The 12,377-nt window shown below is 40.5% G+C and overlaps 1 protein-coding gene across 1 annotated transcript in view; it reads left to right on the top strand.

The window, feature by feature from the left end:
* OTOGL (otogelin like) overlaps positions 1-12,377 on the top strand; it is a 96,946-nt gene that overhangs the window by 53,270 nt on the left and 31,299 nt on the right. The window contains exons 30-36 of the mRNA XM_044455199.1: positions 2,471-2,627; positions 3,240-3,266; positions 4,953-5,120; positions 6,582-6,860; positions 7,451-7,568; positions 8,086-8,165; positions 9,461-12,033. Coding sequence (XP_044311134.1) covers positions 2,471-2,627; positions 3,240-3,266; positions 4,953-5,120; positions 6,582-6,860; positions 7,451-7,568; positions 8,086-8,165; positions 9,461-12,033 — 3,402 coding nt within the window. The remainder of the gene's footprint in view (positions 1-2,470; positions 2,628-3,239; positions 3,267-4,952; positions 5,121-6,581; positions 6,861-7,450; positions 7,569-8,085; positions 8,166-9,460; positions 12,034-12,377) is intronic.

Genomic DNA, 12,377 nt, shown 5'->3' with positions numbered 1-12,377 from the left:
AAGACCACATTCTCCCAAGTGAACCTGCCTGGGTCTTAAGAGCTCTGACCTCCTTCTTTCAGAAGTACATTTAATGGGAACACAAGAGAGGGTTTCCTTGGTGATTATCCCCAGACTTTGAAACTCCCTGCCCAGGGAGGCCAAGGAAACACCCTCCACACCTCATTGTCCAACCACTGGCAGGCTAAGACATTTTAATTCAATTTAAGTTTGACATCTCAGCTTATTGGCTGCTGATTGTGTTTTTAATCTGGTAGGTTCTGCTATTTCTTTCATATCAATGTGTGTGTGGGGGAGTTTTTGTTTTGTTTCTTGAAATTTTACTTGTGTTGAGTTTTTTATTGCAGGTTATGTATTGAGTTGTTGAGGCTTCATGTCTTAATTATAACTTTTTTGTGATTTATTGGCCACTGCCTTGAGTGTTACATTTAGCAGAAGGCATAATATATAATGAACAAAGGGCAGTGAAGTTCTATGCCTTTTAGCACCTAGATGGCCATAGGATCACTTGGAGATCCAGTGCGGCTGGTTCCAAAAGCCGTCCAGGTGGGTCTCTGAGCTATGAGCATCCTTCTTCACTTTGCAGCCAGCATGGGAAGAACCACATTGGTTGAGACAGTATCAGAAAGGTTTGTATTTCCCCATGAAGCATACCTGGGCAAGTTACCAGAAGCTTCTCTTCCCATTTCTGTACTATTACTTTCCAAATTTTCATTCTGGTTGTTGTCATTTTCTGGGACGTTCCTATAAGCAGATATAGACTTTGCAAATAAACTGAATCCTGGATTACTGGAAAAGGAGACCCACAGAAAGAAAAGGACATAGCCAAATGCTAATGATATGGTGCTAAGATTACAATAATTAGTCAAGAGACTTTTTGACAGGCAAACTAGTTTTGGTTACAAGTTTAGGCTTGTCATTACAGCAGATGGCAGCATTTGCTTTATAACAGAAGCAAACGGTTATGACTTTGCAGCAATGTCTCTCACTACAGATCATCTGTGTCTCAGCCCCCCACACATTGGCAATTTGTGGGGAGAATTTAAAATATTTTTGTGAGGGACCTCCTGGGTAGGTCAGCTCAGGGACATTTGCATATATTCATTGCTGGAACAGCTGCAACCCTGGTTGATTTGAGCTGTGATGCAGAATAATGAAATCACTATTAGAGAAGAAGTGGAGAAAGACTCCTCTCAACAGACCTTTTCCAACATTTGTGCCTGCTAATTAAAACAGCTGACACTTTTCAGAGTCACCAAGCCATTCCTGGTCACTTCTGCTTCCAGAACACAGGAAGCCAAATACATCCCAGGTCAGCCTATTAGTCCACCTGGCACAGTACCATCTGCTCTGGCTGGCAGAATCTTTCCAGGCAGAGGCCTTTCCCATCACTGATCTTACCTGGAAATGACAGGGTGGAATCTGGAACCATCTGGATGCAAAACATGCACCTGCCACTGAGTTACCATCTGCAGACAAAGAGGTTGTTCTGCTGCTGAGTTATTATCTCTCCCCTTTTGGCAGAGGTGCTGCTCTAGTTCTGGAGTCCCTGAGAAGGTAGTCAGGTGACTTGTTTTACAGAGGATAGTCCTTTATTTGAATGGCTGTCAGAAGGGAGTTCCTTATATGAAAGCATCCACTATCTGAAGGGCTGCCCTGTTCTTGTCTGGCTTAAATGTATCATAAGGGATGAGATGCCAGACAGTGTCTGAGAGGCCACGGAATACTTTGGCTCCCCAGATTCAAGGTCAGAGACAGTGGTATAATCTGATGGGGGTGGGGAATCCATGACATGTACCCTCTCTGCCTTGTACCTGAGGTAGAAAGGACCACGCTGGTTGCCTGTCTGATGTAGGGAATGCAACCTTGGAGGGTAGAGGGAGCAGGCATTTTGGCAGGTGAGGAGGGAAAGGGACCAAAGAGGCCAGGATAGGAGCTATCCCGGGGCCACTCCAGCCTCCTTTCCTCTCCCTCTCAAATGACTTCTCTAAGAGGGCAAAAAAGAACACGGATGAGCATGAGCCTTCACCTTTGGGAGCTTACACTGACTACTGTAGGGTTGCACCCTAAAGAGGGACCCAGAGATCTTGGAACAGCAGGTTGCCTGCTCACGGTTTCCTATTTTCTCTTTTTAGTCATTTCTTAGATTTCCTCATTGCTTTTCACATCAACTAAGTTTTGTGAAAATATGGTCTCCTTTATGTCTCCTTTCTGAATGACTTACACTGTCAAAAGGAAGCATTCTGGCCTTTTATGGATTTCCTGATCCTCTTCCTTAACTATTCAGGTGATCTGCTGAACAGCCTTCTTAATCTGTGGCATACATTTTATTTGATCCTCCGTTATAGTGCTTTTAAGCATTTCCCAAGTTTCCTAAAATACTTTGGCTCTCCTGACTCTGCACTTCAGTTTCATTTTAATTTATTTCCCTCATTTTCCAGAAGTTTTTACATTCCTTCATATTTTTCAGATTGATGTGACATCATTTGTCAAAAACTGCCATACAGACACGTGCAATTGTAATCTTGGTGGGGACTGTGAATGTCTATGTACAAGTATCGCAGCTTATGCTCACAAATGCTGCCAGCAGGGTGCAATAATTCACTGGCGATCTCCTTCTCTCTGCTGTATGTATGCCATTAATTCTGCCATCAGACATTATCTCTGTAAAGAATGCAGATTATTCCACACTTTATTGGTTAATTTCTATGAAATCACTGAGACTGAACATGGTTCATCATGCTGATGCAGATTAATAGTTGTTTGATACCTGAAACCATATCAGAAAAGTCATTCTAATTTATAATTTTACAAATGGCTCTTATATTAAAAGTTAGACCCTTTAGAACTAAAAAATGTTATGTTATATCTGCCTGCTTGCTCACCTGCCTGCCTGTCTATCATTTCTCTTCTTATACTGGTTTCCATATCAGCACTGATTAGTTTAAAAAAGAACCAAGGGATGTGTGAACAGATTTTGCAAGGCTTTCCTTTCCCTTTTACAAAGTGGAAAAGCCTATCTGGACAGTTTAAATCCGGAACAAAAATTAGATCTTCAAAACCAGTGCCTTTATATGACAGATATTACTAATAATGGAACTCCCCAAAAATGGAGAATCTAAGTAAAATGTATGGACTCAGATTTTACTGCCTGAGTGCGACCTTGTCTTAGAATTATTGGCAATAATGAATTCTCTATTTTCTGCTATTAAACTGTGTACCTATTTTTTTTCTTTCAGCTTATGACTGTGATTACTACAACCAAGGTATGTAGCTTTTCTGAATAATAAACTAGAGGCATAGAACATAAGAACATTCTAAAGCAATGCTGGATTTGACCAAAGGTTCATCTAGTCCATCATTCTGTAAACATGGTGGCAAATCAGTTGTTGGCTCTGGTAAAGGAAGCAGCTACTAGCCAACCAGGCTAGTAGCCACTGATAACTACCTCCTCCATGAATCTGTCCAATCTCCTTTTAAAGCCATCCAAATGGATGGCCAGCACATTTCTTGTGGCATACATTCTCCAAAGAATGTAACTCTCCAAAGTGGTAACTCTTGCAAATTACTTTGAGCTGCTTGAAAATAGCTACTTGCTTACATGATCAGAGTACCCTTTGGGGCATAAAAGCATCATTTTTAATGTTTTGTACAATCAATATTTTTAGAATGGGGATTTACCATGGCTCTGCTTCAGTGTTTATTTCTGATCAACTTCAGGCCATGATAGGGGACAATATAACTTGTTGTAAGGTGTTGTTAGTTTAATAGTCAAGTGGTCTAATGGTATTTTGGAATCCTTGAAAGCCAGCTCAAGTCTCAATTTCAGTAGAAAGTAGAATGGAAGAAGAAATTATTTACATATGAACAGGCCACAGCTGAAGGATTGCACACTAAAAAATCACTCAGAACCCATAATAGTGAAGGGGAATTACTGTTATTCTGACACTTGAGCAAGAAGAAATCAGAAAGAGAACCTTGCTGATATAGGCAGGAGATTCGTTTGCAGCACTTGCTTAGGTACTCATTGTTGCTTTGCGGAAGATGACTGGAGTGGCAGGAATCAGTACATGTGAATCCTTGAATGTGTCAGAAAGTTCCTGAGTTGCTTCCACACTGGTCTTTTTCTCTGGAGTTGCCATCATTTGCTTCTTCAGTTTCTGCATAGCGTCTAGATTACATCATTCTCAATCCACTGCCTTCCAGTGTTTTCTGTGCTATTCTCCTGTATTCTTGAGACACTGTGTGTTGCATTGTTTTGGTGACAAAATACAGCTGCATCTCTATCCTGTATAGAGTGACTAGGAAAAACTTTGCTCTTTATGTCTACTATGCCTACTTTTATATCTACTAGACATTTCCTACTTGTAGTTCAGCCAGTTTTGTTCCTTCCTGATCAGCAGGCATTAAGTGCCCCATGAATAGACTTTGTTCCAATTTTTTGTTTCTCTGGGGTTTCCTTTGTGTGTGTGTGCATATGTGTGCATGCACCTTTACTGATTTCCTTTCATTTTTCAATGTTTCTTAGAGAAAAATAAGACTGATTTGCTATATTTTTTAAAAAATGAGAGAAAAACAGTAATTCAGGCCTTCACCAACAGAACTGAAACTGAAGAAATGATTACTGGTACAAACACTAATTCCCACTGGTGCTATCAGGAAGTAGTAACATGGACTGAACCTACAAGGAGACATTTAAATTAATATTGCTGGGAACCTTTCCTGATATGGACTTAAGCTGTGAGTAAATGCTGTGGAAGGACCTTGGCCATAACCAAGAACATTGATCAAGCACATATCTTAAGCATTTGTGTGGAACTTCTGTTTTACTTCCACTTCTTGTTGAGTGCAAAAAAGCTTAGTAATGCTAAAAGCTAGTGGCTCCTCATTCCCCACTGTCCCATTTCTTTCTAGCTTGTTTTAACTCTTGATTCTCATTTTTCTCCCTCCAGGTCTTGGAGAAGGACCATATATTTTTGCCAGCTATGGCCATAATGGCACTGTTATAGGAGTCAACATCAGCAGCAAAGAGATATTTCCTTTGCCTAGAATTAGTTTCAATGGAAATGTATATTTTAATTTTATGTTAACTCCTGGACTTTTCAAAGATAAAATACCATGTGAGTTTTATCTTTAGAATTCAGTGTAAGTAAAGCTCAAGTTTTAGGATTTACAAAACAAAACAACCTATCTAGACTAAATAATACTTTTCTAACCAAAATCTGAGTAAATTTGGACGTGGAGGTGCAAACACTGTAAGAGAAAGAAGACTTTCTCATTCCTATGTACCCTCCAGAAACAGCAAAAAAAGATCAAGTCAGGGTTTCCAAAAAGGGGTCCATGTGGGCCATGGCTCCCAAGAGAACCTCCAATGGTGTCGATGAAGCTTTTTATCTGGTGTCCCTTCAAGAAATGTGTTTTTATTACCAAACTTAAAAAAAGCTAGGGTGGTAGACTCCCTAGCTGTACCTCAGCCTCCACTGAAGAGTTAAGGGAGAGAAAGAAAAATAGCTTCCTGGCCCCATAAAGAGTTTTCCATCCCAGCAGACTTCCCCCACTTCACTCTCTATCTCTTTGCTCCTCACTTATTGCCCTGCTATAGTTCTCACCAGTGGAACGCTTTGTTCCCTAGCCTTCCCTTTCTGTCTTTCTTCCTCCTAGCCCCTAGCCTTACTCTTTCCCTCCCATTCACCCTTTCATCTTGCTCTTCTCCCTCACCCAGACTGCAGCCTCTTCCCCTTTGCCTTGCTCCTTTCTTCTCCCGCCACACCTCAGTATTTCTCTCTCCCCTGCCTCTTTTGACTATGCAGGTCCCCACAGGAGGCACTATTTGACTAGACATTTACTTTGTAGGAACTATTTTGGGGGTTATGCACAGCACTTTCTCAAGTTCCCAAATCTGTCTATGGGTCCACAGAGGTTGGAGGTCCCTGGTTTGAGTGCTAAGAATGTTGCAGTGAAATCCTAACTGGCAGAACCGCTGGTGGAGTGGGGACTAGTAGGAACTTCATGGTGGTGGGAAGTGCTTCTGGAGCATGGGAAGGCTTGGACTGCCCTGATGCCTGTTCTCACCCACAAAAAACTCCAAAGTTTGAATCACTTGATACTCCCAATTCACCATAGTCAGTGTAGCTGTAGCATAAGAATAACCACAAGGAGAACATGTCATTTTAATACATTTGAGCAGAATTTTAGCATGGTCCTGCCCAGACTAATTTGACACATTATTTATTATTAGCAACATTTGTGTACTGGTTTTCATTTCAAACAAATCCTGAAGGAGTTGACAAAAAATAAGAAAACAACAAAATAAAATGAAAACCACATAGTCAAAATACCATCATGTGGTCAGTTTAAAGATAGGTCATGGCTGGGGCGGGGGGGGGGGGGGGAGAGCAAGCAGAAACATTTCCTATGAATACTGAAAATACACCAGCATTGATGCCTGGTGCATCTCAAAGGAAAGAACATTCCATAGGGTTGGTGCCACTAAATAGATTTTTAGCACTCCATTGTATGTAACACTTAGATTTTGGTAGTTAGATCTTACTGTTTATTGCTATGTATTTCATTGGTGGCAGCTCCATCTCTGGTTTCACTTGAGTCTGCTGAAAGGCCAAACTACTTTTTATATGCCCATGATGACGAAAGTGTTTGTTTAGAACAGTGGGATGCAAGCTCATCATTTCGTAGAAGGACAACTTTTTTCCATCATCAAGGCCTTTGGATTCCTGGTTACAGTGCATTTGAACTGTACAGCAAGAAAGGGTTCTTCATTATACTTAACACTTCTTCTGTGAAAGTATCCAAGTTTGATGATTCTGAAGAATTCAAATATTCAAGCAGCTTCAGCATAGAGGGTGAGTGATAGGGGGTGCTGGACAGAGTGTGAGAGAGGGGTTGGGTACATTGCTGGAAAAGAAAAGGATATGGTTGAAGCCCCATTGGTGAGGGTGTTTAAGGTTAGACTGGACATGCACATGGTAGGCATGCCATGAGCAGAGCAGAGCCAGCTGGAGCCACTGGTCAGACTAGAAGGGCCTGGGAGGTCCCTTCTGACTCACTCTGTTTCTATGTTTCTACAGTTCTTCATCAGGAGGAACAGATTAGCACAAAAATCATATATCTTAGATAAGAAGGGAGTATGTCACCTGGGAATTCTTGGAGAACTGGATTTGGACTCTAGTCCTAAGCATCTGCATCCTAGTTTATCACTATCCAGTAAAATAATAGTTATTAAAATATTTTTAAAACTTGTATCTGTTTCTTGGTCAGAGATGCTGTCTCCAGGAAAAACATGATTTGTATAAGGGAAGATGGCACTGGGGATGTCTATTCCCTCCCTTTTAAAGAATGAATTACTCCTTTCCTTTGTCTGTCAGAAGTAATCATGGTTTAGAGATATCCTCTGCATCCAGTAGCAAAATACTACATTGTTGTCATTTCTTAGAACTCCACACTGCAGTACCTTACAGGAGGATGTGTGAATGGCGATATGAACCTTGTACAAGTCCATGTGTTAAAACTTGCAGTGATCCTGAAGGAATAGCATGTAAATTTCTTCCACCGTGAGTACATTGATTTAACATTTAATGAAATATTTAATGTTGTACATTCTCAATATAATTCTCCATGTTTATGTCCATGAATCTGTAATGTTTTACATTAAATTTCACTTAATTATTTAGAACTTCTGCAGAAGAAAACAGAGTACCAAGTGAGTTTTCTTACTCCTCCCTCCCTCCCTCCCTCCCTCCCTCTCTCTCTCTCTCTCTCTCTCTCTCTCTCTCTGTGTGTGTGTGTGTGTGTGTGTGTGTGTGTGTGTGTGAATTAGGGTAATCAGCTGCATCCTACATATTGAATGCAGCATATAATTTATCCCTCACTCTATGGAATGGGCAAAATATATATTTGGACCTTCAGGTAGATTAACAAGGATGAACTGCAGCAGATTAACAAGGGTTTCCCATTTCCTTAACAGAATGATTGAGCCCCATTTCCATTAGACATCTGAACCTAGAAAAATTGGAGAAAAACCATGAAAAGATTTTTGCGAGTTTCATTTTTCTTTTATATTTTAAATAGGGTTGAAGGATGTGTGCCATACTGTCCTAAAGAGATGATTCTTGATGACGTCACACTTAAATGTGTTTATCAAGAAGACTGTAAGTCTCCCTGTTTATTTTTCCTGGATAGCTACAATAATATAGTATACACTGGTAATCAGCAGTATCATTCCATGTCATAGAAAGATTGCCTTTCTTGGCACAATTTTAAGAGATGCTAGTGTCTTTAGATTTTTTTTTATTTTTGTGAATCTTTTAATATGATTGAGCCTGTTCTGGCCATGCAAATGGCTTTTAAAAATACATTTCTGACCATTTAAAAATAATGGACACTAACAGTGAACTCAGCAGCTATATCTTATGTAGCCAAATAACCAGCTATGAAAATGGGGAGATAGCATGTTTGGGAAAAATCCTTCTTTCTACTGTAATATCTCTGAGAAATGTACTTTAATAGCAGCTGTACACAGCATAGTCTTGAAGTAAATCCCACTGGACTGAATGGGATTTTTAAATTAATATTAGACTATTAATTTTAAAAATGAAAGTTCAACTATGCATGTAAATAATGTGAAAAGGACTCTCCCCTTCTTTTATAAAGGTTGCTTTTATGGTTTTCAAAACATATACCTAATGCTTTCCTCTCAAATGAAATTATTAGGTGGAACTTTCTACTCAGACCACATTGTTACTTGTACAGAAAAGAAGGGTGGGGAACATGTCTTTCCAGTGGCGTTGGAATGTAATTCCCATCAGCCCTAGCCAGCATAGACTTTGGTGAGAGATGGTGGAAGTTACAGTCCAACAATATTTGGAGGGCCACATGTTTCATATACCAATGATAGTAGGGTAGTAAAAGCTACTATTGCTTACTTTTCCTGACCTAGCAAGAGCAATGCATCTGCAAAATATTTTTGCATTCCATGATAGAGGGGAAACGATGTATCTATAAAGGTGCTGAGTTCTCCGTTGTAAGCACTAATTTCTGTATTTATCACTGAAACTGTGCACATAGTTCTGACTTTGTCCCAGTTCACATATTCTGCCTATTTTTGATTAATTACACTCCTAGTTATGCTGGAGTAAGAGAATTTACTGCTTCCCATACATTTACTACTCCCACCTTCTTTCAGGGTCACAAAACAATTCAGGAATGTCCTATTCCTTGTTTTTTGTTGTGGTGTATGAGCCTGGCAATAATGAAATTATGCAGGATTGGGGACCTCTCTGGATTTTCTGTAGTCTGGAAAGAAACAGATGTGCTGAATTTGTTCATTGCTTAGTCCATAGTTAGCCATTACATGAGAAAGGGAATACTCTGAAAGAGCCGAGTGCCTGAATTTGTCCTCTTCCTGTTTCCATTTCATGACCACTGTGGCCTACTGTTTCAACAGGCATACATATGAAGCCTACAGAATCTTCATCTGGGGCAAAGCCACTGAGAACAAGTCCTACAGAATTAAGCACCCATGTAGTAGGCACAATGGAAAGTATGTCTCAGATGCCTTCGATATTCGTCAGTGAAGGGGCTGAACCAACATATATTAATCTGACTGTGAAAATGACAACTGAAAGAGCAGCCACTGCAGATCTTCATTCACCAACGTCACCTTATGCAAGCATGCATTCACCTGATTTGTTGTCAGTTCCAGAACAATCGCTGGAAGACAACTACAGTACTACAACCCTACCTAGACTACTTGATTCTTCATCTCCAGAAGCTTTTCCAACTACTTCAGAAGCCCCAGTACTTACTCTAACATCCTACAGCACAACTCCTGTCTCCTTGTTATCATTCCCCACTGCAACAACAGCTTTACCATCCTCTACTGCTCTACCTTCAATAACCACTTCATCTATATTATTAGGACCTGCAGAATCTTCTGCCGCATTAGCTACCTTACCTGTTGGACGAAGTTTTGCTTCTGTTGAAATGCCCACAAGCATCTTAATGAGTAGCCATTCTCCAACACCAGTAGCTGCAGCAACACAGTCTTTTTTAACTGAAAGAACATCTTTTCCGAGTCCTGTATTATTTACAAGTTCACAATTAACACAAACATTTATGATGACTTCAGGAGCTGCGTCCCATCTGTCTGCACTTACGACAGCTGTGACTCCTGTTCCATTATTAACTTCTAGATTTATTGGATTTGCTACAAGTAACTCAACTTCAGACTCAAAAACATTATTGAAAACATTGCTGCCTACATCTGTAATATCACCAAAAACACTTCCAACCCTTTCTGAAGATATTGCTTCCTTGACCTCCAAACATTTTCCTATGGTCTCAGATACAGTTAGTACAGCACCACCTTCAGGTGTTACACAAAGTCCTAAATGGCCTTTGCTGGAACCCAAAGTGACACACTTAAGCTCTCCATCATTGCCTCTTCCAGTTGCATCTCAAAAACCAAAAGTAACTGGGGAAGTTACCATTTTCTCAAAAAGCGTTCATATAGGACCTTCTACATTTTCTCTTCCAGGTGTTCCTCAAACTTCGGAATCATTTTTAACAAGAACAGTTTCAACAGAAAGTAAACATGCATTGCCCACAGATACATCTCCACAGTCAACTGTTTTTATAAGGTCATCAGAGTTTGCTCATACCAAGGATTTATCTAGTAGTATTTCCATGCTACCTATAAAGGAATCTCATGTTACACCAAAAGCAACATCTGACACAAGTGTTCATGGATTTGGCCCACATACAGAATTGAAAGCTGTTTCTATACTTAAAAGTAAAGATGCTTTAATTACTCCTGCAGAACTTCCAGATGCCTTATCTGCTTTTACACATCCATCTAGGGTACTTTCAGTGTTAACAACAAGATCTTTCATCCCTAAGTTCTCTGCTTCAACCTCTCATTCTGAAAGTTCAACAATGATCCCCATGATTGACATCACTTCTGCTACAGTATCAGCTAAAACTCACATGCAAATACCAGTTGCATCACTTGGTGAACATGCCACCTCAACAAGTTCATATCATGAAGCTTCTCCTTCAGCCTCAACTGTAAATGCAGATACTTCCACAACACAAACTATGTCCCTACCTCTTCTGGGGATTTCTGATATTCCTACACTATCCTTGGGAAGCAGAAGGTCCTTGACTTCTTCAGTGACCAGTACAATATTATCTTCATTAGCAACTACATTCAGTCCTCAGTTTTCAGAGCCAACACATTCTGTGAGCACTCTCTGGAATATTACATCCGTTGCAGGAGAGGTCACTGAAAAGCTCTCCCTTAGCCCCTCAGAAGGTTCACTGGTTTCATCTGCCAGCACAACAGCTCTTAATAAAACTGCAAAAGTGACTGAACTCTCTCCGATCCATTTTGAGCTTTACACAGTTGCTACTTCCACCCCAGTTCCTACTTCTTCGCAATTGCTAATGCATGAACCAAAGTTCACTTTGTTTGTACCCAAATCCTCTACAGAATCCTTCAAAACAATACCCATAAAAGTGGATGAATTGATTGTCTCAGGTTGGACAGAGCAGGGAATAACACAGGCTTCAGAATTTCAAAATGCAACCTCTTTTAAGGAAATGACTTATGCCTTAGAAAAAAAGGAGACTTCAGAAGTGCAAGAAGACACGAAGTACGGAAGCACTGAGGGGTCTTCCCCATCTGTCTTCCAGACGACCCTGTCCATTAGCAAAAGCAGCACAGCTGAGAAGCCCGACTCTCTCTCCAAAGTGACAGATAAAACGTTATCTGATTGGTCTAGAGTTCCACCACCAAAATCAATTAGGCCTTCCTACACCATGACTGAACCAGAACAAGCGAGAATCACCAGCTTGGACAATGTCACAATAACAGATATATCTCACTTTCCTGCTGAGCCTTTGGGGACCCAAGCATCACAGACTGAAATGGAAACAGTGACAACAGAAAGTTCAGAATATGCTTCGTTTGGCACAATGATACACACAATCGTGTCTCCAACAGCCACAGAGTGCACGGTGAGGGCGTTTTTCCTGCTTCTTTTATTTTGTATTCTCATTTATTAAAAATTTTCAGGGCACAGTCCCATAATCTCCCAACATCATTTGGACCATGATTTGGAGTCCTCTCTCCAAGATCCTGCAATCTCAGATATGGGAATGCAGAGTCTGATGTCACAGCTTGCATGGAAAGGGCTAGAAAGTTGCAACTGGGATTGGAAGGAACAAAAGGGTGAGCTTGGGGGTGGGAGGGGAGGAGGCTGGGATACACTGATTCCTATCTGTACTGCAGCTTCTTTCACTGCCCTTCCCAGCATTTTATCTTGATGGCTGAACATGGTTATCTAGATAAGCTACATGGC

This window comes from Varanus komodoensis, unplaced genomic scaffold (genome assembly GCF_004798865.1).
Source record: "Varanus komodoensis strain SLA01 unplaced genomic scaffold, ASM479886v1 scaffold8, whole genome shotgun sequence".
NCBI classification, from domain to species: domain Eukaryota; kingdom Metazoa; phylum Chordata; class Lepidosauria; order Squamata; family Varanidae; genus Varanus; species Varanus komodoensis.
The sequence above is the reverse complement of the archived record's forward strand: the minus strand, read 5'-3'. Positions and strand labels throughout refer to the sequence as shown.